General features: G+C 33.5%; 1 protein-coding gene across 1 annotated transcript in view; it reads left to right on the plus strand.

Moving 5' to 3' along the window:
- LOC107689349 (adhesion G protein-coupled receptor A3-like) overlaps positions 1 to 26,666 on the plus strand; it is a 113,235-nt gene that overhangs the window by 18,351 nt on the left and 68,218 nt on the right. The window contains exons 2-6 of the mRNA XM_016487303.1: positions 3,710 to 3,781; positions 15,463 to 15,534; positions 18,124 to 18,195; positions 18,295 to 18,366; positions 22,526 to 22,689. Coding sequence (XP_016342789.1) covers positions 3,710 to 3,781; positions 15,463 to 15,534; positions 18,124 to 18,195; positions 18,295 to 18,366; positions 22,526 to 22,689 — 452 coding nt within the window. The remainder of the gene's footprint in view (positions 1 to 3,709; positions 3,782 to 15,462; positions 15,535 to 18,123; positions 18,196 to 18,294; positions 18,367 to 22,525; positions 22,690 to 26,666) is intronic.

Below are 26,666 nucleotides of genomic sequence, written 5' to 3' on the forward strand. Positions count from 1 at the left end.
GTACTGTGTATATTTATTATGTATATATAAATACACACATATATATTTAGAAGATATTTACATGTATATACATTTATATATTCATATTCTTATATTTTATATGATATATAAATATATTTAATATATAAACAACATATTTTTCTTAAATATATACATGCATGTGTATACATGCAAATATACACAGTATACACACATATATTATGTAAACAAAAACTTTTATTTTGGATGCTCATAACCTTTAGCTGCTGGATTAAATCACACTCAATGACACAGACCATTTGCTCCGGCGGTCCGAGAAAGACAATATTTAATTTGTCCCTCTTTCTCTCTCTCTGCTTATCCTTGAAGAACATAATTGATATTGTAAATAGAAAGTTGGAAGGTCGCTGGAGTTTCGGCATGCACTGTTTACATAATGTACAATTATGTTTTGCCTGCCATTTCCTGGATGTTAGACAGAGGCCTGAAACAGGCGTGTGGGGGCGAATGACCTTGTGACACACACAACGACACGCTTAACACACAACACACACACAACACGTTTAACACACACAAACCCTGAACTCACTGTTACATCCGCAGTACATGCGCTCAGACACGGAGGAAAAACACGCTTGAATCTGCAGCAGATGGAGTCTCAAAAAACTGTATAAATGGTTCTGTTAAAACATATTACATTTCAGATGTCTCATTGCTTTCACACATCACAACAGCTTTCACACGCTATACAAAAATTATATTTTGACAAGGCATCTTCTGGAAATTATTAGTGCAAGTCGTGACATTCTTGCCACATGACCTCATTTTTCTAGACTAATTGCAGTGCTTCAGGAAGTGTTTTAATTAGTAATATGTTAATTAATTGATTAACCAATAGGGCAGTATGTGCATGCATTTCAAATCTGTAGCCAATTAAAATAGCATAAATAAATAAATCAAATATTTAAAAATATTATATAACAATTAATAATATTAATTATTCTAATTTTATTAGGTAGTGAAATATGCTACCATTGATTTACCAATAGGTTGTGCATACTGAAGCCAATTAAAATGACGGTAAATAAAAATAATTAATTAATAGATAATTAATTAATTAAAAAGCTAAATAAATAAATATTATATATTATATAACAAAAAATATTAATTACATATACCTCACTTAACTCAGCTTATTTTTATTAATTTATTAATTTATTTATGTTTGTTTGTTTGTCTTATTTTATGATTTTCGTTTTAACCTAATAACCCTGATGTGATTATTCCTAAAATAAATAGTTCCCAGTGCCTGTATAACCTGTGTCCATCTGTATTGCTGAGGGTTGTCTCTCATTTTTATTTATAGGCCTAATTATTTTGTAAGCGTGTTGTCTTCATCATTGGCGTGTCCTGAAGGCCGTGTGCGTCTGAAACTGTCTGATCAGTGGTTTGAATGCATGCGTGACGGAGGTGATGTGTGCTGCATTACTGTATGAACTCCATTCACATTCACACATGACCACTGTTAGAGACACATGACCTTCATTATGTGGGTGTGTGTGTGTGTTAGTGTGTGTGTGTTAGTGTGTGTGTGTGTGTGTGTTAGTGTGTGTGTGTGTTTGTGTGTGTGTGTGAGAGTGTGTGTGAGTGTGAGTGTGAGTGTGTGTGTGAGTGGTGTGTGAGAGTGAGTGTGAGTGTGTGTGTGTGAGTGTGAGTGTGTGTGTGAGAATGACACAAGGGTCTCGTCATGCATGTAAAGCAGATCTGATATAATGTCCTGTTTGCTGGATTATTAATTATATCAGATGCGCTTTACATGATGAGAATCCTTTGCACACGGTTGCAGGTAGACATCATATTTGTAGTGTGGGCGTGCATTTGTGTATTGATAGTAATGTTTAAACAATTTACGATAAGAGCTTTTGCTCCGCTTTATTTCTGTTGTGGTTTAGTTCAGAAACGTGATTGTTCAGTCAGTGCATTTCAAAGGTCTGTGTTTTATTCCAGAGGAACTCCACATGTGAACATGAATTTGAGTTTCATATTCATACTCTAGAAAGATTTGACTGGTGAATGTGTGGAAATAATCTTCTGCAACTATACACTCGTGTCACAATTCTGTTCGATACATGATACAATACTATCACAATAGTAAAAAACAAATATATATATATTTTTAAATTACTTAAGTTACTTGAAATAAAATAAAATAAAATATAAAAAGAAAAAAATATTTATATTATATGATTTATAACTTATTTCAGCTGGTTTCCAAGACAACATTTCTCATTTTCATTTACTTTAACTTGTACTAAAATGTCTAGAACTGGGATATGGATTTAAAAATGGTAACATCTTTCAGCTTTCAGGGTCACCATATTTGTTTGCTTTTTGTATGCGTGTTGGTATTTTAGCATCTTTGAGATACTATTGTAGTTTTTGTTAATATTTTGAATTAGATTTTATTTTTATATTTTCACTTTAAAGTTCGTTCAAATTTTATTTGTTGTGTTTTTTTTTTCATTTTCAATTTTTTTCATTAATGTCTATATAGTTTTTATCAAATTGTATTTATTAGTTTTAGTTTTTTTTACTAAAATGTCTAGAACTGGGATATGGATTTAAAAATGGTAACATCTTTCAGCTTTCAGGGTCACCATATTTGTTTGCTTTTTGTATGCGTGTTGGTATTTTAGCATCTTTGAGATACTATTGTAGTTTTTGTTAATATTTTGAATTAGATTTTATTTTTTTATTATCGGATTTCATGTTCATTTTACATAAGTTTTAGAAATTTTGTGGGTTTTTGTCATTTTTATTAGTTTTTGTTGTTTTAAAAAATGTCTATTTATATCTTTTTTTATAAATGATTTCAGTTTTAGTTATTTTAGTACAAATTAAACTAAACAAAAATTTGAAATGTTGCCTTGGCAACAAGCTAAAATACGTATTTTCTCATATTTTAATTTATTTTATTTCAGTTAACATTTTTTATTTCAAGTAATGCAGTTTTTAATGTTTTTAGTTTTAGTTAACTATAATAACACAGGAATTAACCAATGTTTATATGTAAATAAAAGCCAAAATTAAATATTTCTGAACATTCATCTTTTGGCGAACTATGCACAAAAAATATTGTCGCTATACATTGATACATATTGTAGCATTTTTATATTGTGATTTAAAAAAAGAGGGAAAAAAGAATACATATACATACATACATACACTCACACACACATATATATATATATATATAATTTAATGTATTTTTTTAAATATATCTTTAAATATGTTTTTTTCTCTTTCCACTTTCTCTCGGACACTTGCATTTAAACATTAAAAAAAAATAAAAAATCTAAGTAAATATGTATTTCTGTAGAGTAGTAGTGCGTGACACAGACAATAGCAAGGTCATAGGTCATTGTTAGGCAATACATGAATTAATGAAATGTCCACCTTAATATAATGTTAGTTATGCTTTGAAAAAAAATTGTCTGCAAATGCATAAATGTAAAATATAATGCCTTAATAACCCTTCAGCAAGTTAATTTGCAGAGAAAGTGTTGCTGGGGAAGTTTTGTTTTCTCCATTCTGACCACAAACACGCTGACGATATGAAGCAGACGGGAGATTTAGAGTCGTATAAATCTGCTGCTGGCTGTAAAGATGACGGTTTGTGTGTAAATCCTCCTGCTCTGTATTTATGGTTTGTGTTGTTGTGTCTCCTCAGGATCCTGAGCAACAATAAGATCTCGGCGCTGAAGAATAACTCTTTCCTCGGCCTGCGATCTCTGGAGAGACTGTGAGTGCAATCGCCATTTCCATCTGGTTATATATTGTGTAGAGATGATAAAACGGGGGAGAATTGGCTCCTAGTCATGTAGAAACCATATATACGTATATATCAATAAGTACATGAAATGAGACCCATCCATCAGCAGAAATCTGTTTTTCCAAATCTGCTCCTGGTTCCAGGTGATTATCAGGTGTAAAGTCTGTGTTTCTGCACACATACATCCAGATATCCTGAGCAAAAGCCTGAAGCGTGTTTAAAGAGCCGCTTTTATTTGGACCGGTTTTATTTTAGGGTGCACTGTTCCTTTAAATCATTAAAATCATGAGCAGATGTATGAGATTGAGATATATACTGTATTATGTATATATAACAGTTTTGTAGTGAAATTAGTATATTTAATATATTAATATGGTTATATAAGTAATATATAACAATTAATATAGTAATATATTAATAATATATAGAGACTTTAAGACCTGAAGTGGGTCAGAAAAGGTAAAGAGAGATGCGTTTCAGATCCGTGTCACGTTCAGCAGCGGCGGCTCTTAAAGTAATAGCAGCCTAAAAACCTAACAACCAGCAGCTATTAATCAAAGAAACCAATAACTTTTGTAGCTTTAAGGATTCATCTGTATTTAATTTAGAATTTAGTGTTTGATAACTTTATTCAATTTCTGTATATTTCCTACTTGCTGAAGGGCACAGGTAACTAAATATGATATTTATTATAATGGGTTTATGTGAAGATTGTTTTAAGTTCACTTAAATTAGAAGTTATTTTAAGTGGTCTAATAAATGTTAAAATTGATAGCTCTTGTAATGTTGGATGGCTAAAGTCAATGGTTAAATATTAGGGGAAAAAATAATTTCCCAGAGACATCAGCTGTATTGGTATCAGTGATACTGTCCTTCAGTCATAAAAAAAAAGATGCCATTATACAAATATTCAAAATATACTGTCTTTATGTTGTTTCTACATTAAAGATCGAATGTGAAATTATTGCAATGCAAAAGTATTTTTAAAAACTTTAATGTTAGGTGGGATTAATCGTGATTAATAAAAAAAAGTGTGATTAATTAGTTAATTTTTTGATTGACAGCACTAATTTTAATATTACTAATACATGGTAATATAGTAATATTAATAATATATAATAGAAACAGTTTTCAATGAAATGAGTATGCTTAATATATTAAAGTTATATGAATATAATTTGTATTATTAATATGGTAATATTGATTGGGGGTATATTAAATATATATTACAATAATAATAATATTTTAATATTAATAATGTAATAGCAACAGTTTTCTGGTTGGATAAATTAATTAATACAATTAATTTAATAACATATTAATGTTAATATGTAATAGCAGCGATTTTTCTGGTGGGATAAGTATGTAATATATTAAAGTAATTCATTATTAATATTAGTAATTCATATATTAATATATAGTAGCAACAGTTTTCAATGAAATGAGTATGCTTAATATATTAAAGTTATATAAATATAATTTGTATTATTAATATGGTAATATTGATTGGGGGTATATTAAATATATATTACAATAATAATAATATTTTAATATTAATAATTTAATAGCAACAGTTTTCTGGTTGGATAAATGTATTTTAATATGTTTATATATTACAATTAATTTAATAATATATTAATGTTAATATGTAATAGCAGCGATTCTTCTGGTGGGATAAGTATGTAATATATTAAAGTAATATTAATATATTAATAATATATAGTAGCAACAGTTTTCTGGTGAAATTAGTATTTTTAATTATAATTATATTAATGTAATATATTATAATTTATGCAATGATGCGATCAGTGAATGATGGCAGATTGTGAAGTGTTGTGTTTGAGCACAGATGTGTTGATTCTGTCTGTGAGGAGGTGAAGAAGTCTTTCCTTTGACCCTAACTGAGTTCAGCGATTGATTCGTCCTTTAATCGAGCTCTTATCGTCGGTCCAGACGCGCTGCATCGAGCTGCTGATGCTCTGCCTTCAGTCAGAGTCAAACCAGACTCCGATCATCAGATCAGCTCATGCAAAGGGCAGCAGGGTTATTTTGTGTCAGACACGTTCATGCATGTGGCTGGGTGTGATTCCAGCATTTATATGCATTTACAGCATTTGTCAAAGTAGCTGCTGGAAACCATTGCAACAATTTCCTACTAGGATAAGTGTATTTCATACACTAAGTAAATAACAAAATTAATATAATAATATATTAATATTAACAATGTATAATAGCAACAATTTTCCACTGGGATAAGTATATTTAGTATATTAAATGAATATTCATATATTAACATAATAAACATTAATAATATATATAATAGCAACCGTTTTCTGGTGACATGAGTGCATTTAACATATTAAAGTTAGATTAATTTAAAACATTATCATTTATATAATAATGCATTCATATTAATAATATATAATAGCAACAGTTTTCCAGAGGAATTAGTATATTAAAGTAATATTAATATCAGTATAATAGCAGCGGTTGGATGTGTATCATAGAACTTAAATATGAATTTATTAATGTGCATATTCATGCGCTATAATGAAGGGGAGCACGGGGCACAACACTCAATTTGTGTAAATCCTCAGGGGGTTCAGAGTATATATATATATATATATATTTTATCCACAGTAATTTCACTTCTTGTCTAATACAAATATTTCGCTTTGTTTCATAATTACAATGTATACGTTTTTCTTTATTTACCCTCAAACAATGGAAGAGAGATGTGACAACATGCCCCATAGGTGGGGTACATTGTAACATCTGAGGGGCACGTTGTAACATGACCATATGACAGCTTAAAATGTTATCTGATGCAAGACAAACTAAAATATCTTGTCAATAAATCTGTATGTGGGTGTGTGTGAAAATATTCAGATGTAACCCTCTTTGTAATCGTTAACCTTTTCATTAGTAACTGTAATTTAATTACACACGTGTTCTCAGTAACTGTAACAGATTACAGTTACATTTATTTTGGGTTCTGCTTTATTTTAAGGTGTCCTTGTTACAGTGTAATTATACATTTAAAGGTCCCCTGAAATGCTTAGAAACACGCAGTGTTACTCTGTGTGTTGACGTCATTTTAACTGAAACAGGAAGACAGGGCGGGACATATCAAGCAGCCCCGCCCCTTTTTAAAATAGCCAATAGCGTTCGTTTATATCACAGCTTAGGCTAGAGCCATTCAGAGCCGTTGAGCTCAGTAAAGCAGCATTTGACAGGGTATGCCAGCCACAATCTCATCCATATTGCTATAAAATATAGCATTCTGTGTAGAATTCAAATAGCTCCGATACATTTTGTGGTCTGCGCCGACTCGGCTTCAGCGTCTGTTTTATAGTGTAGGGGGCGGGTCTTCGGATTCTAGAGAGCGTTTGATTGGACAGAAAGTTTGATGAGACGCTGAAGTATGATGTGACGTCAAAAAAATCGTTGAGCCGTTTTGGCGGAAGTGAAGAACTGCAAGCTTTGAATGCTTATATCTTCTAAATGCTAATTTTGTCACTGTTTTGGAGCACACTGCCTTATAGATAACCTTAAGACTAACATATTGATACTAACACCCAAAAAACTTTCATTTTGATTTCATGGGGACTTTAAGGACTGAATTAACTACATGTACTTACTATATGGTTAGGGTTAGGATGAGGGTTTGGTTTAGGGTTACTTGCATGTAATTATGCATAATTTATTGTTATTATAATACGTAAATGCATGTAACGTGTAACAAGGACACCTTAAAATAAAGTATTACCTTATTTTGTAATTAAATGACATCACAGTCTTGTGAAAAGGGTCCATTGTGTGTTTTTTAGGGCAGTTTTCTCGGCAGTGTGAGATTTAAGGACACTGCATTTGTGCATTGAACGTTTTGTGAACCTGAGAAAACACACAGGATTTCTCCAACAAAAATAGTGTACCGAATATTTCCGTCTCTTCATGAACTGAAATACACTTTCTGTTTGGAAGTGTATTTGATTTATTGCAGGCTTTTAAGGCTAGTCAGCACTTTATTAATGCAGTGATTTAGATATGATCGCATTAGCTTATGTGTTACTCGCGCTGATTTAATCTAGTAGCACAAAAGTGACTCAAATGATCTCATTGTTACAGAAACACAAAGTGGTTTTCATGGTTGTTTTTGTAAACTTTGTTTTAATTATATTTCAAATATTTCCGTCTGTTGACCAAACCATTTGATAAGTGCTTTGGTGGGTTTTATCTTGATGCTTTCTTTGAGAGCAGCTGCTGGTTTAACGCTTCGCAAATTGAGGAAATGATGAATGGATTCACTGAGTGGAAACATGTGCCTTTATTTATTACCATTTAAATCACTTAATTGGGTCACTGGCCAATTGTTAATTATACAGAAAAGCACCTGGTTTAGTTTTTAAAGGTCAGTTTAAACATAGCAGAGCCGCCAAAGATGAATTTATGATACAATTTCTTAAGTGAATGCAGATTTTATGCTTTAACTGCCCAAATTTCATTTTGTTATATGACTAATTTCAATTTATATTAACATTCCTGAACCAAAACATATGTCTTCTGTTGTCTGATACGTATGGCTTTTGTTTGTTTGTTTTGGTCTATTACTTGGCTGATTTTTTTCATTAATTATACTAAATTCAATTAAATTGACAGTCAATAAAAATTCATGCATTCTAAATTAATTTATTTTTAAATAAATAAATAAAAAGCAAATAAGAATATAAATTAATGGATACATAAATCTATAAATAAATTGTCTTTATTAATAAATAATTATAATTTTTTAAATGAATGAATTAATAAATAAATATAAACAAACAAACAAAATATAAATAACGCATTCTAAGGGTTATTTCTGTCTGTGAGATTTTTTAATTGTTGGTCTAATGCTTGGCAGATTTTTCCCCTTAAATATGGATGGATAGATGGATGGATGGATAGATGGATGGATGGATGGATAGATAGATGGATGGATAGATGGACGGATAAATGGATAGATAGATGGATGGATGGATAGATAGATAGATGGATGGATGGATGGATAGATAGATAGATGGATAGATGGATGGATGGATAGATAGATAGATAGATAGATAGATAGATAGATAGATAGATAGATAGATAGATAGATAGATAGATAGATAGATAGATAGATAGATAGATAGATAGATAGATAGATAGATAGATAGATAGATAGATAGATAGATAGATAGATAGATAGATAGATAGATAGATAGATAGATAGATAGATAGATAGATAGATAGATAGATAGATAGATAGATAGATAGATAGATAGATAGATAGATAGATAGATAGATAGATAGATAGATAGATAGATAGATAGATAGATAGATAGATAGATAGATAGATAGATAGATAGATAGATAGATAGATAGATAGATAGATAGATAGATAGATAGATAGATAGATAGATAGATAGATAGATAGATAGATAGATAGATAGATAGATAGATAGATAGATAGATAGATAGATAGATAGATAGATAGATAGATAGATAGATAGATAGATAGATAGATAGATAGATAGATAGATAGATAGATAGATAGATAGATAGATAGATAGATAGATAGATAGATAGATAGATGGATGGATGGATAGATAGATAGATGGATGGATGGATGGATGGATGGATGGATGGATAGATGGATGGATAATAGATAGATGGATGGATGGATAGATAGATGGATGGATAATAGATAAATGGATGGATGGATAGATAGATAGATGGATGGATAGATGGATGGATGGATAGATAGATAGATAGATAGATAGATAGATAGATAGATAGCCACTAAAGATGAGTTTATGATAATATCTCTAAAGTGAATGCAGATGTTTGTTTGTTCTGCTTTTAATTTAGTCAAACCACGCAATACACATTATATTTCGTTAGAATCATCAGCATTAATTCCAACAAAATAAATCAACATTTGCCAGGATCTTTCCAGCATTTGCTCTCGCTCTCAGCATGCTGACTTTAGCTCAGAGCTTCTGCCTGAATTTAATTAGAAATGTCAACAACAGAAAACTCTCAGACTGCGATCACACGTAATGTTAGCAGTGAAGCGCTCTGATATATCATCAGTCCAGCATAAATCAGTGTCGTTCCACTCTTCATAATGACTGAGCCTGTTATTGCAGGAAACGGCCGGAGGAAGTGCACTTCCAGACGGTGATGTCACAGCGGATGCATAGGTGAACTTTTTACACCCGTCCCAACTCAAAACAGCAGCTACAGTCCAGTGTGTGTTCCTCTTTGTCTCTGAATAGCATCGTTATTTACAGTCACAATTAGGCTGATGAGAACTGGCCCGGTTTGTAGGACACACACCGAAGCGCTCTGCGTTTCCAGTAACTCATTACACAATAACAGCCCATTTAATGCTTTATTTTACACTCCCAAAGGAAGGCTTTATTGTTCGCTTGCTCGTCGCTTGCTCGTTCAGCTTAGAAAACATCATGCATGAACTTTGTCTCTTCTGAAATTCTCCACTGAAGCAATGCAGGGAAGGTTTAGAGTTGTAAAATGAACGTGGACAGCAGCTCAGATCATTTGATGAGAAATGTTTGAGTTCATATTAAGACTTTTGGAAGATTGTTGAGATCTTTGCTGAAACTTTAGAGGAGAGACATCTGAGAAGCAGAAGACTTAAAACTCCACTTGTTCTCCATTTAATCTCATTGCTACTATATCTAAGAGTTGAACATTTTTAAAGGAGAGCCAAATGAATAAAACACAATTTTTTTTCTTCTGCTCACCGAGGGTCAAAAACAGAAGCAATCGTGAAATATTATTACAATTTAAAATAGCTGGTCTCTATGTGAATATCTGTTAAAGTGTAATTTATTTCTGTAATAAAAGCTGAATTTTCAGCATCATTACTCAAGTCTTCAGTCACATGATTCTTCAGAAATCATACCCTTAATTTAAGAATAAAACACATTTGAACTTTTTTCAGTCAATAATTAAAACATGAGATAAAAATACTGTTAATCAGCCCATTGTGAGACATTTAACAATGAATGTCTATAATGCGGACAATGAAAAATTTGTTCTCATAATTTTACCTTCTTTAAAACGGGTTTAAACAGTGTGCAGTTGTTATTTTGTAATGTTTGTGTTTCCATGACCAATCATTTCACAGATCAGGATCACTGAAGGAGCCAATCAGATTTCGTCTGGCTCCTGATGCACCGCCCCTAACCCCGCCTCCTCTGTGATCTTCATTTCTTTTCTCTTTGTGTTTTGTAATGTTTGACAGGCCTTGACGCTCTACAGAAGCCCATCTAGAGTCGCTGTGAACTCTGAACATCTTTCCCAACAGCTAGTTTAAATATGTAGTGCTTTCTCAACATGACGTGCTGTTTTAGTGAAGTCAGGCCCTCAGAAGTGTCATTAAAACGCTGCTGGATGCTCACTAATGAGAGGCGTTCAGCTCTGCTCTCCGCAGAGTCTGCTGTTTGTTAGTTTCGGTTAATCCGCTCGTTTGCTCCATTAATCGCCTTCCTCCTGTGGGACGTTCTGGAAGAGGAAAGGATATGTAAATAGTGTCGTGTGCTGCCACCTTTAGGTCTGGATGAATGGATTCTCCTGTAGATGTTCTGCTGGTGAAATATTAGGTGTGACTGGTGAAGTTTGTCAGGAGTTTAGCTCTCTACAAAGCCCGTAAAATCAGTGCAGACACGAGAAAAACATCTAGATGACAAACAGGTTTTAATTTGAGAAGCTTTACAGCAGTAATTGATCGACCCTGTGAGTCATGGCAGCTGGAGACGCATAACATGAAGCCAGGTCTCTTAGGAATTTCTCCTGTTTATTATGAGTTAAAGGAATTAAAGGAACACTAATAAAGCAGATACTATTAACTCCCTTATTATGTTGAAATCTGGGTACTACTATTGTCTTGGGGTCAAATTGAACCCCATTGGTTTCAATGCAATTCACACAAAATCGACACTATATATATATATATATATATATAAATCCAAGATTTGTCATTTGCACTTTTGATTTCATGGGGACTTTAAGGACTGAATTAACTACATGTACTTACTATATGGTTAGGGTTAGGATGAGGGTTTGGTTTAGGGTTACTTGCATGTATACATGTAACATGTGTAACAAGGACACCTTAAAATAAAGTATTACCTTATTTTGTAATTAAATGACGTCACAGTCTTGTGAAAAGGGTCCATTGTGTGTTTTTTAGGGCAGTTTTCTCGGCAGTGTGAGATTTAAGGACACTGCATTTGTGCATTGAACGTTTTGTGAACCTGAGAAAACACACAGGATTTCTCCAACAAAAATAGTGTACCGAATATTTCCGTCTCTTCATGAACTGAAATTTCTGTTTGGAAGTGTATTTGATTTATTGCAGGCTTTTAAGGCTAGTCAGCACTTTATTAATGCAGTGATTTAGATATGATTGCATTAGCTTATGTGTTACTCGCGCTGATTTAATCTAGTAGCACAAAAGTGACTCAAATGATCTCATTGTTACAGAACCACAAAGTGCACAAAAATTCCAATTCAATTCACACAAAATCGACACTATATATATATATATATATATATATATATATAAATCCAAGACTTGTCATTTGCACTTATATATTGTTGCTATTTTGTTAGTTTTGATTGCTTAATGTTATATATATATAACATAAAGAAACAGAAAACCTCTATTTTAGCTTGTCAAAAAATATGAAGTATGAAAAAATATGAACTCCTGTTATGTTAAAAAAAATTACATCCTTCATGTTAAGGGTCAATTTGAACACAAATAAATAATATTTAAATAAATGTATTTATTAATGTATAAATAATCAATTTATTTGTAAATAAATAAATGGGTTAAAAACAGTTAGACCCTTCATGTTAATTGAATAAATAAATAAATAAATAAAATTGTCAGCCACAACAAATAAATAAATGTTGTGTTAAAAATAGTTACACCCTTCATGTTAAAAATCAGTTTGAAATAAATACATAAATAAATAAATAAATGTTGTGTTAAAAATAGTTACACCCTTCATGTTAAAAATCAGTTTGAAATAAATACATAAATAAATAAATAAATGTTGTGTTAAAAATAGTTACACCCTTCATGTTAAAAATCAGTTTGAAATAAATACATAAATAAATAAATAAATGTTGTGTTAAAAATAGTTACACCCTTCATGTTAAAAGTCAGTTTGAAATAAATAAATAAATAAATTTGACAGCCATAATAAATACATAATATATATAAAAAAATGTGTAAATAAATTTACAAATATATAAACCCTTCAAGTTTAGGGTCAATTTGACCCACATATTTTTGTTTAAAAGTAGCTGCGCAGACATAACATAAAGACATTTCCTTCATGTTTTTTTTTGTTTTTTTTGTGACTGCTTGTAGTGACAGTTTGCACACTGCAAGTGACTACAACTAAATATAAATAGTATCTAACATTAATTGTACTTGGTGTAAATAGTATTTATTGCTATTTGTATGTGGTGTAAATAGCCACTGCCCTTTTCTTATGTCTGTTTTCAAAACCTTGTGAGGATAAAATGGGTTTCTTATGCTTATATTCAGTGCAGAAACAGACTAGTAATTGAGATCCAAAAAACAAACAAACAAAACCAGTTTTTGACTGAGAAACTCAAATAGCAGAAGAAACAGCGAATTCTACCTGGATGATTAAGAAGATGAGTTTTCATACATTTCATTCAGTTTCATTCTTTGACAAGCTACAATAAAGGTTTTTAGTTTTTTACCTGGCTTTTTTGCTGTTTTTCAAAGTGTTGATTTGAGGTGAATTGTATAGAAACCAATGGAGGTCGATTTGAACACCATTGATGTAACCAAGTTTGTACAGCCTTTCCCAAACACATCTGTGCGTTGAAACTTCGCATGCACATTCTTGACCAAAAATGAGAAAAAGAAACCAAATTTTAAGAAGAAATAAATAGTTTAAATTAGACATCCAAATGTCTAAAACACTATATGCATGACACAAGCATTATGCATTTGTTTGCATTATGATCAATCGACTGATGGCACTTTTAAGGCCTTAAACTCTTATGAAAGATGGCATGCAAACTCTTTTCCTTCAAGCTCTGGAAAACAGAAAAGTTTAACTGCTGAACAGAAGTGTTTCTGGAGTCACACACCATTAGAGCCGGAGAGAAGCCATTTATCAGCAGTAATGACCGTCACACTTGAGCCTTAAATATTTCACATGAACCACATTTAATCAATCCAGAAACCCAGAGAACTGTGATTTATAACCAGATGAGTGATTTGAAATACATATTAAGGGTATTTTTGTTCTTGAAAAGCTCCTGAAACATTCAGTTGTTGCTTCTGGCTTTACAAACAGGAGAGAAGAAGCGTCCGATCTTCCAAGAAAGATGGCTTATGAAAGGTCAGAATGTCTTGTGACATTTTTCCTGCGTGTTTCTGATGGTCTGCAGATGTCTAGTGTTTGACTCCGTCCTCCTTCAGATTCCTGTCACTCCCTTCAGACACGGGAAACACAGGGACACAATTTCAGGAAGTTTGTTTTGGCCTCAGAGGAAAGTCAGGAGTCACAATCTGATTCCGCGTCATGTATTTTTAGTGCACTTGGTCTGAGACAGTCGGTCAGAGTTGAACGCATTGAGCTTTGTATAGAAGACCAGTTCCACCACAACATTTAACAAAAATATATAATTGCAAAATTACCTTTTTTAATTTTTATTCTGTGGTGGAAACAAAAAACAGAACTGTGAAATATAAACTCAGAATTTTAAGGGAAAAAAGTCAGAATTGCTAAATTAAAACTCACTATTCTGAGAAAAAAGTCAGAATTGTGAGATATAGACTGACTCAGAGTTGCGTGATATAAAATCAGAATTGTGAGAAATAAACTCGCAATTGCAGGTAAGAAGTCACATTTGCCTTGTTTTTTTTAAAATTCCGAAACAAAGTCAGAATTGTGAGATATGAACTTAGAATTGCGAGGAAACCGTGGCAATTAGATTTTTTATTTATTTAATATTTGTGCCAAACACAGGTTTCAATAGGTTTGATGTGTTTCTGTATGTTTGGAAGTGTGGATTTCATAACTTGCTAGTTATAGATCAAATATCTCTCTCCTTCTTAACAGTTTTTTTCATCTGTTTTACAAATACTACTAATGAATTCATTAAAATAAATTTTAAAAAGTTTGGGGTTGGTAAGATTTTTTTTATTTAATATTTTTGAAAGAAGTGTCTTCTGCTCACCAGGGCTGCATTTATTTGATCAAAAATACAGTAAAATTGTGAAATATTATTACAATTTAAAATATCTGTTTTCTATCTGAATATCTGTTAAAATGTAATTTATTTCTGTGATGCGCAGCTGTATTTTCAGCATCATTACTCCAGTCTTCAGTGTCACATGATCTTCAGAAATCATTCTAATATGCTGATTTGCTGCTCAAGAAACATTTCTGATTATTATCAATGTTGAAAACAGTTGTGCTGCATAATATTTTTGTGGAAACCGTGATACATTTTATTTTTCAGGATTCACAGATGAATAGAAAGTTCAAAAGAACAGCGTTTGTTTGAAATAGAAATCTCTCTTCTCTTTCTCTGTCTGTCTTCAGGGATCTCAGCAGTAATCTCATTAGCAGAATTGCCCCCGGCGCGTTTCATGGCCTGACGGCTCTGAGGAGACTGTAAGTATGATTATGACCTTGGAAATGTGCGTGAAAACCCAATCAGATGCTGCAATGCCTCTAGAAATGTTTCTACAGCTAAATAAAAATTCTGAACATTTCAAAACATGTTGTACGGTCTTCAGACTACAGAGCGTGAACACAAATAAAAACGGGAACTTTTGAAAGCAGCTGCCTATCAGCGGGTATCGAATTGAGTCGAAATAGTTTGGAGTTCGTCTGCAACATCTCCACATCTTACAAGATCAGATATTTGTCAGTGAGCTCAGGATCTGTTGAGCAGCAAATCCTCCAGCATTGTCTCTTCACCAGTGATCAGTCAAATCGGACTCCTGCAGCCGGGTCCCCACACTTTTTTTTTGACCCACCACCAATATTTCCACTCGTGTTTTCTGATTTGTTACTTAGATTTGAGTGAACTAACATTGAGCCACAAGGCGAATCATCTCTTGGGCGCGTCTGCCATAAGCTTAAAATCTCCTGCTGCCCTCGCGATTTCTTTCATTCATTCACTTCTTTGCTCTTTGGTGGTCTGGGGTAAAATGCACCTCAGAAAAAAGCAGAGGACGATTATGTTCGTTTTTCAAACACACAGTTTAAGTATGTGTTATGTGGCGATGACACGAATCATGCGATCGAGTTTCCATGTCATGATTTAACTTACTGTAATGAGCGATGCGACGCAACAAAATACAATACTGTAACGCTGTAGCCCATGGGCCTCTGGTTATCTTAAGGTGCCCCTGCTGGTAGGAAACCTTTGAGCTGTTTTTATGATCAATGTGCATAACAGTGACTGTAAAATATGTATTTTAGGTATGGAATTAAGTAGGCCTAAATTTAACAGCAGAACCAGAAATGTAGCTATCACCAGATCCGAAAGCACCACCGAATAGCGAATTGAAAAAAAGTGTTTTTAATCGTTCAGTGTTTTTAAACTTCTACATCTTGAATATTAGCTCACATCTTTAAGCAGCACTCTTGAGAATGAGAGCTGCAGCCGATCTAAGGTTCATTCTGCAGGGAAGAGGCTTTCAGCATTTCGACGTACAGACACAGGAGCCATGCAGACCTTTAATGTGACACTGATTGCTGGATTTGAGCGGCTGATTGTGGATGTGCGTGTGCCAGGCTGCTGGACACGTATAATTTAAGCGGCAGGTCTCAGCGCTAATTTAAGAGTTCCCAACCCATGATTACAGCATTGAACCGAACCGAGCCGCTCCCACTGCACCACAGCAGCTCAGTTTCTCATTACAACACACACACACACACACGTTTGTTTCTGTGAATTGTGGGGACTTTCCATAGACTTCTATTACTTTTATACTGACCAAACGATATTTTCCATCCCCTAACCCTAAACCTACCCCTTACAGAAAACCTTTTGCATTCTTACACTTTCAGATAAACATCATTTACTATTTTTAATAATGCTTTACACACACACACACACACACAATGCCGGTTTTTAAGTACATGGTTTGTTCGGAGATTCAGTGCTGTGGTTGGCAAACGCTCTTTTATAGGCTGGTTGCGGCTTCAGTCTGAATGAGGAGTAATTGGAGAGTTACTAAGATTAAAGCACTTAACCCTTATTTTCCTCAAAGATCTCGTTACCAAAATGAACGGCTCTGAACGGTGAAATGCGCCTGGTAAAATTAACCGGTTCATTTATGGATGCCAGTCCAGTAGAAACAGGGTTGATCTTTCATTGTTCAAGTGATTTAATGACTTCGATATTTCTCTTTATAATTCTACAGGAGAAATAAAAATAAACAGAAGTGAGTTGATAGTTCATATAGTCAGATAAAATAAAATAATAAAAATGACAAAAGCACATGAATTATTACTAAAATTACTAAAACTTAAATCGCTAAACAATGTTATTTTAGTATCATATGACATACTATTATAGTTAATGTTTTAAATGAGATTTTATTTGTATTTTCTGTTTTCACTTTCATTTTAGTTAAGCTTTAGTAATTCAGGAGTTTTTGGCAGCTGCTGCTCACACATTCACACACATCTTCACATATAGCCTATATTGATATAAAATTACATATATAAAATTAAAGTGAAAACATAAAACCAAATTCAAAATATTAACAAAATCTATAATAACCATACTACAATTTAAGTTTTAGTAATTGTTATGTGCTTTTTTTAATATCTTTAATTTATTTATTTTAAATAGCTTTAATTTGTTTAAATTTCAGTTTTAGTTTTAGCAATTTTAGTATTTCAACATATACTTATTGAGTTGCCAAGGCAACGTTTCTAATTTCTTTTAATCTAACATTTATATACTTTATTTCAATTAACAACAAAAAAAATAAAATAAAAATGAAGAGTAGTCAGTCATCTGAGTAAATTATTCAGTCACGTGACAGTCAGGAATAAATGTTTTTTATATCAAATGCTAAAGCAATCGTGGACTTTTTTTGTGCCTTTTTTCGAAGCTAGTTTGAAGGTTTTGGTGTTTGATGTCAGATTATTTATCTCAGCTGACAGACTGTGTGTGTGTGTGTGTGTGTGTGTGTGTGTGTGTGTGTGTGTGTGTGTGTGTGTGTGTGTGTGTTTCCTCAGGGATCTTTCCAACAACAGGATTGGCTGTTTCTCTGCTGATATGTTTCTTGACCTTGGCTGTCTCTCCAAACTGTGAGTCTCTCTCTGTGTTTATATATCTTTATTGAGCACAGGGAACTGTCTTAAGTGTGGTATAGGTTTGTGTGTAACGTCTGTGTGTGTGTTTTTCAGGAATTTGTCTGGGAATATCTTTTCCACGCTGCCAGAGGGTTTGTTCACACATGTCCCGTCTCTCAGAGCGCTGTAAGATCTCTGCACTGTTTTCTACTGTTTAAATTGGTCATAATATGAGGAACACAGTACTGTGAAAAGCTACTGGACATATCAGAGCTCAAAAACTTACTTTCCAGTCCAAAACGAGCATTTATTGAAGCTACTTTATTAACTTACTTATTTTATTGAACTTTACACTCTAAAAAATGCTGGGTTAAATACAACCCAGTGCTGGGTAAAATAGGGACAAACCCAGCAATTGGGCTGTTTTGACCCAGCGGTTGGGTTAAATGTTTAACCCAACCTTCTGGGTAGTAACCCAACCGCTGGGTCAAAACAACCCAATTGCTGGGTTTGTCCCTATTTTACCCAGCACTGGGTTGTATTTAACCCAGCATTTTTTAGAGTGTATGAAGTCACACAAATTAATTGGTTCACACAAGCACACCTACACACATATAAGGTAGCAGAATTGTTTAAAACATACGAGCACAGTTCAGTTGAATAATAAAGTTAACTTTATGTTGTTCTGCTGTTTTGTGTTCATCTGCTTCTCCCATTTGCTCTTTTTACATCGACTATCACTCTATACAGACTAATACAATCACATGCAACAATCATTTCTCAAATATTTATTACAATATATAGTGATAAACTGAACATTTACTTCAATGGTCTGAGAGACTGGATGCTTTCAACTGATTTCTACTGAACTGTCAGCAACTGAACTGCAGCTCAAACTATTTCAATTATAGTGAATTAAGCTACAAACTCCATCATAATGCACAATGTTTCCATCTAACATGTATTTTGAGCTGCAGCTCGTTATTAATAGCCACCAATGCTGTAATTAATTAGCCATCTTCAAGAATGGGCTAAAAACACATTTCTTCCATTTTTATTTGACTCTCTAACTCTAGCACTCTCTATTCTAATTGTATTTTATCTACTCGTTTTCTATTTATTTATTTGTATAAACAAAACACTTGATCCTTTAACTCTTGCACTCTTTACAATACTTGCTTTCTTTTTATTAAAAAAATATATGTTTATATTACTCCAATACTAACATTCACAATACTTTTTCTATTCTTCTGACTTTTCTTTCTTGGTAAAAAAAGAGACCCTCTAACACTAATGTTCTCTATAAGTTTTCTATTCTATCTACTTGTTTTCTTTTTATGTATTATAAAAAACATCAATAACAACAACAAAACCTTGCTATGTGTACTTTTGATCGGAACTTTGGTGCGGGTTCGCCAATCATTTAATTTAGATTGGAACTTCGGAGCGGGTTCTTGAATAATTTAATTTAGATTGGAACTTCAGAGCGGGTTCGCGAATAATTTAATTTGGAACGGAACTTCGGAGCGGGTTCACGAATCATTTATTTTGGTCGAAACTTCGGAGCGGGTTCGCAAATATTTTAATTTAGATTGGAACTTTGGAGCGGGTTCGCGAATAATTTAATTTAGATTGGAACTTCGGAGCGGGTTCGCAAATCATTTAATTTAGATCAGAACTTCAGAGTGGGTTCGCGAATAATTTAATTTGGATCGGAACTTTGGAGCGGGTTCGCGAATAATTTAATTTGGATCGGAACTTCGGAGCGGGTTCACGAATAATTTAATTTAGATTGGAACTTCGGAGCGGGTTCGCAAATCATTTAATTTAGATCAGAACTTCAGAGCGGGTTCGCGAATAATTTAATTTAGATTGGAACTTCGGAGCGGGTTCGCAAATCATTTAATTTAGATCAGAACTTCAGAGCGGGTTCGCGAATAATTTAATTTAGATTGGAACTTCGGAGCGGGTTCGCAAATCATTTAATTTAGATCAGAACTTCAGAGCGGGTTCGCGAATAATTTAATTTGGAACGGAACTTCGGAGCGGGTTCACGAATCATTTATTTTGTTCAAAACTTCGTAGCGGGTTCGCAAATAATTTAATTTAGATTTGAACTTCGGAGCGGGTTCGCGAATCATTTAATTTAGATTGGAACTTTGGAGCGGGTTCGCAAATAATTTAATTTAGATCAGAACTTTGGAGCGGATTCGCAAATAATTTAATTTAGATCGGAACTTCGGAGCGGGTTCACGAATAATTTAATTTAGATCTGAACTTCGGAGCGGGTTCGCAAATCATTTAATTTAGATCTGAACGTTGGAGCGGGTTTGCAAATAATTTAACTTAGATCTGAACTTCGGAGCTGGTTCGCGAATAATTTAATTTAGATCTGAACTTTGGAGCTGGTTCGCGAATAATTTAATTTAGATCTGAACTTCGGAGCTGGTTCACGAATCATTTAATTTAGATCAGCACTTCTGAGCGGGTTCGCCAATCATTTCGCCAATTGAATGATTCACAGTCTGTACTCCGAGTTCTGATCTGAAATGATGGTTCGCAAATCATTGTTCAGATCGGGACTTCGTAGTGCGGATCGCGAATTATTTTAATTTAGATCAGAACTTCGTGTATTGTGAATAATTTGATCGGATCTTTGGAGCTGGTTCACAAATAATTTGATTCAGATCAGAACTTCCAATTGGGTTTGCAAATCATTTCGTGGATTGCATGAATCGTGATCTGATTTTATATTTTTTTTGTTTTCACTTCAGCTTTAGTTAAAGTTATAGATATTTTCAGGGTTTTGTTAATAATTTGAATTGAATTTTATATGTTTTCACTTTCATTTTATTTAAAGTTGTAGTAATTTTGTTTTTAACTATTACATTAATTCAGAATCTGTTGTCTCGAAACCACAAGTAAATTATTACATTTACTTTGTTTATTTGGACACATGGAATGGAAACACTGCTGTATTCGTAATTGTTTTTATGATATTGGATTTTTTATTTATTATTTTTTTGCATAAATTGCATTTCTATTGCATACGATGCCTAACTAGAGTGATCAGAAACTTGGTCAGTCCAGTCAGAGTAATGCAGAGGAACTAGATGGATGCTATTATTCATAAACAGCAGAATAATTAATGAGAATAAAAGTAATGCAGCTCTACAGAAGACAGTACACTCTAAAAAATGCTGGGTTAAAAACAACCCAACTTGGGTTATTTGGCAACCCGGCGCTGGGTAAATACTGGACAGAACACATGCTGGGTTATTTTGACCCAGCTGGTTGGGTTAAATGTTTTTAACCAACATGCTGGGTTGTTTTATTTAAGTCAACTATTGTTTAAAAATATTATATTGCTGGTTTAAAACGGGCTGGAAATTACAAATCACACACAGAATTACTAGAGGCAACAGCAATAATCAAAAGATGAACATTTATTACTAAGCAAGAACACCCATGGAAAAAATACAAGACAAATTGAATTTATTTGGGTGAATACAGCATAGTTTACAATATCACATACATTTTAACTCGTTTAACAAGGATTTTAGAAATAACAAATTTAACATTTAAAAGTAGCATTTTAATTTGTGTATTCAACTGTTCTCCGTAATCAATTTTCACCAAAATAGCGCTAAATCTTGTGCCGATGTGTCGCCGAAATCTGAGCAGGAACTGCGAACTTAAGACCGCCACCTCGCGTTTCACTCGTAGCTGAAAGATGCCATGATGACTGACTCCAAAACCTGCCCATAAACAAACAGTACTGAGGTTAGAGAACATATTTTAACATCAAATTAAATTTAACTCAGTATTATAACGAATAAAATCCATTTATGTTATGCAAGGCAAAAGGCGTTTCCAGCGCGAAACAACCACTGCTGACGCAGCTGACATCTCGTCCTTATGTTGCGTTGCGCAAAATAATATAATTTACAGCACAGTAAAGACTTTATAAATGAAATAAAATGTATACAAACATATATTTTGCTGAAGAAGTGCACCAAATCGCCGGCGTTGAGATCCGCTCTCTCCTGTAGAGGACTCAATAAGCTCTGACTGTAACTCAGCAGCTGGGTTGTTTCATCGGAGACGAGCTCAACTCAGTGGTTGGGTAGAAAAAAATAACCCAGCATTAAAAATGACCCAGCAACTTAGTTACAGAAAACTACCCAGCACCTGGGTAAAAAATTGAAAACAACCCAATAACATGACCCAACAAGCTGAACCCAGCATTTTTTAGAGTGTAGAGGGGTTTTTCAGATGTTGTTCTCCTGCAGGATGATATGAGTGAATGTGAGTGATGGAGGTGCTGTGGCTGTGTGTTTTTCAGGCACGTGGGCACAGACTATCTGTTCTGTGATTGTCAGCTGCGCTGGTTGTTGTCGTGGATCAGATCTCAGGCGGTGCGTGTGGGGAATGAATCTGTATGCGTGTATCCGACTCGTCTTCATGGACTGGAGCTGCGCAGCCTTCAGGAGCAGCAGCTCACCTGCGGTAAGACTTCACTGATGTTCACCAGCCCTCGTGGAAAAACATCAAGCAAATATCTGTTTTTGCTATCTCCAGAGATAAAAAAAAAAGAGAATTCAGTAAGAATGAATGATTTCCACTGATGCCGTTGTGTTTGCATGGGTTGTGTGTGTATTTTAGCATCCAATTCACTCTAATTCATTAAAGGAAATCAGGATATGCACAATTCATAATAAGCCTCATTTGCATAGCAGGAGTTTGCATTGACAAATGGACAAAAATAACCCTAAAATAATTTTCCCAGTTAAAGTCTCCTCTGAAGTGAAAATAAATGTCAATAAAACAGCCTTGTTTATATAGAATGCAGATAAAATCATAAAAAAGTTATTTATTTGAATTTTACTGTTGCAGTACTGTTACTGTTTAGAATAAAAACTATTGCACAAACATACCCCCATTTTTCTGTAAAAATGTATTTAGTAAGAACAAGTTACGCACACTGATGCCATTATATTCGCATGTGCTGTGTGCATTATTTTAAGGAATTTTTTATTATTATTATTTTGCTGTTGCAACCCTTTATTTTGTCCCACATTTTGCACTATTACAATTAAAAAAAGATGTGTTATTGCACAAACATGCCCACATTTTTGAGTGAGAATATATTCAGTAAGAATGAATTATGCCCACTGATGAATTTGTACTTGCATGTGTGAAAATCAGGTGACGCACAAACACATCAACATTTAAACGGTTAAACAGTTGAAGTGTTGCAAATACTACATGCATCTCCTGAAAGTGAAAATGAGTGTTAATAGAACGGCCTTGTTTACATAGCATGCAAATGTATTTATTTTTAAATTAAATTAAATAATAACAAAAAATATTATTTTACTTTTGCAAACCTTTTCACAGTTTGCATTTTTGGAATACAAAAAAAACAAACATTGTTGCACAAACACGCCCACATTTTTTTGTCAATTCCGTTCAGTTCATAATAAGCCTCATTTGCATAGTTGCATTTGCATTGATGATTAGAAAAAAAAATGTTTTGGGTGTTTTTAGACGAGCCTTGTGTCATTATAAAATATCATTATAAAATATATCACCAACTGCACATTAGCTGTAGATACATGTAAATATTTCTAGAAAAACATGGATTGATGTTTGATCATATTGCTGTAGCTGCTGTTCTGTGCTTTATATTCAGTGTGCCGGCTCTTCTTAAGTGCTCTTAAGTAAGTTCTGTATCTCATGGCCTCTGGTGGCTTATTGCCGTATTTAATGTCAGCAGAAGAACTCATAATGCTGTAAAGTGCACATGTGGTTTGTGTGTGTTATACGGAGGTGAATTGGCAGAGTGATTTGTGGCACAGCTGGATCGTCTTTTATAGCATTACAGTGGTTATTTTCACAGCTTTAACTTCAGTAGCTCACTAAAACTCACTCCTCCAGTGGGTACGCCGTCTTGAGGCTCCGCTCAATGATGTTTGGGAGTCATTTCTGCATATCTGTGTGTTTGGATGAACTGCGTGTGAAGTATTGTCTGAATACGACAGCCTGAAAAGACTTAGGCAGTGTATAGTGCAAGAAACTAGTGATTCTTGTAGAGTTTGACATCAACATGTTAAAAACACTATTTTTCTCCAGTATCAAACTACTTGAACATGTCAAAACGCTTCTGTGCTTGCATGCGAAGTAGGATTCATTTTAGTGAATCAGTTAATTCAGATGATTCAGTTCAGTGAACTGGTTTGAAAAAAGATTTGTTTGCATTTTATCAGTTCTGTTTAGTGTTTATGAATCTGTTCAAGTGTAATGCCGCCGCTTTTATTGTTTCTGTGCCACTTAAACACTGCTGATCACAACAATCATGTATATTATCTGGTAGTTTTAGATATTTGTGACCCTGGAGCACAAAAGCAGTGTTAAGTCGCTGGGGTATATTTGTAGCAATAGCCAACAATACATTGTATGGGTCAAAATTATCCATTTTTCTTTTATGCCAAAAATCATTAGGATATTAAGTAAAGATCATGTTCCATGAAATCCCGCCTTTTGCCGAACTTTTTTTTCTCCATTTAAAGGCATTTATTTTCAATAAAAATTAAGGAAATAATCAAAAAGTTGAAAATAAAGTATCGGGTAGGGTTAGGGAGGGCTTTATTGTACCAATAAGGTGGCATCCATTTAATAATTAAAATTAAAATTATAATTTACACTCAATATGTTAGGTGGAAGTCGTGGCCTAATGGTTAGAGAGTTGGACTCGTCACCCAAAGGTTGCGGGTTTGAGTCTCGTACCGGCAGGGATTGTAGGTGGGGGGAGTGAATGTACAGCGCTCTCTTCCATCTTCAATACCACGACTGAGGTGCCCTTGAGCAAGGCACCGAACCCCCAACTGCTCCGGGTGTGTGTTCACGGTGTGTGTGTGTTCACTGCTGTGTGTGTGCACTTTGGATGGGTTAAATGCAGAGCACTAATTCTGACTATGGGTCGCCACATGTCACGTCACACTTTTTCACTTTTTTTTCACTTATTATTGCATACTGTTTTATAATGTACTACAATACTGAAGTGCAGATAATTGCCACTATTTGCAACAAGTAGTATACTTGATAGTAGAAATCCTGCTATTTTAACATAGTGTAAATAGAATCCATTGTTATTTTGTTTTTTAGACTTGCATTTGCGTATGTAATTTGTTATTTTGTTTTCAGAATTGTGATCTGCTTTGCACCTCTCGGCCACCGTAGCTTTCAGATGATGTATAAATCTCAATTTCAAAAAAGTGACCCTTATGACTGGTTTTGTGCTCCAGGGTCACATTTATATGTAAATAACTATTTTGACTTAGATTTCATTTTATATTCATTGTAATTTTAGTTTAATTGAGTAATTTTAGTTTTAGTCATTTTATTGTGTAATTGTCATTTTTGTTGGTCTTAATTTTATATATACATTTTAATTTTTTTTGTTTTAGTTCGTTTAGTTTTAGTTGCTTTATTTTTTTTTTACTTTTTTTAATTTACTATTTATTTTTGTTTTAATTATATTTTTAGTCATTTTTGTGCTTTTAGCATTTTTATGAGTTTAGCTTTTAATATTTTGTTAATTTATCTTTAAAATATTTTTATTTTAGTTGTAATTTTAATATTGTTTTGTATTACAACTTAAACTTACTTATTTTAGTTATATTTTATTTAGTTTTATTTCAGATTTATGTCCAGTAAAGAAAATAATTAGTTATATTTTCAGTTGATAACGATGCACCAGTCTTAGATCAGCTCTCCTCCGACTCTCTGGGTCTTCTGCACACTTTTGTCTGGTTTATTTGCTGTTCTCTGCTGTGTGCTGACGAGCACGTAATGACACTCGTCTCTCATCTCTTATACGCGGCCCCGGGGTCCCACCGGTTCATTTACTGCTGGTGTGTCTGCGGTCTGGAGCCGGTGTGAGCTGATCAGGGGCCTGAACGTCCCCCACAGGCTTTCATTAGACAGAGAACGTCTGAAGAAGGTATGAAAGATGTGGATAAGTCAGAGGGGGACACGCCGGTTAAAGAGCTGCGAATACTGCATGCATCTCCTCTGGAGTGGAAAAATAATCACATATAACAGCCTTGTTAATATAGAATGCAAAAAGGTTATTTTGTGTAAGTTAAATAAAATAATCATAATAGATAAACGCAATTTAATTATTTTCATTTTACTGTTAAAAACTTTTTTTTTCATCTCAATTAACACGAGCTCATTAAAGCTGCGTGCATATTTATTACAAAAGAAATGCTGTTGAAATGCTTGCTTTTTTCATTTTTATTTTAAAATTATTTTATGTTTCAGTTTTCATATGAATTTTAGTTTTGGTAAGTTTGTTATGTGCTTTCGTTTATTATGTTAAAAATCCTGCAAATACTTCATGCATTTCATCTGAAATTAAAAAAAAAAAAAAAGTTAATAGACCAGCCTTGTTTTTATAGAATGCGGAAAGATTTTTATTT

Source organism: Sinocyclocheilus anshuiensis, unplaced genomic scaffold (genome assembly GCF_001515605.1).
Source record: "Sinocyclocheilus anshuiensis isolate Anshui unplaced genomic scaffold, SAMN03320099.WGS_v1.1 scaffold709, whole genome shotgun sequence".
In the NCBI taxonomy this organism is placed as follows: domain Eukaryota; kingdom Metazoa; phylum Chordata; class Actinopteri; order Cypriniformes; family Cyprinidae; genus Sinocyclocheilus; species Sinocyclocheilus anshuiensis.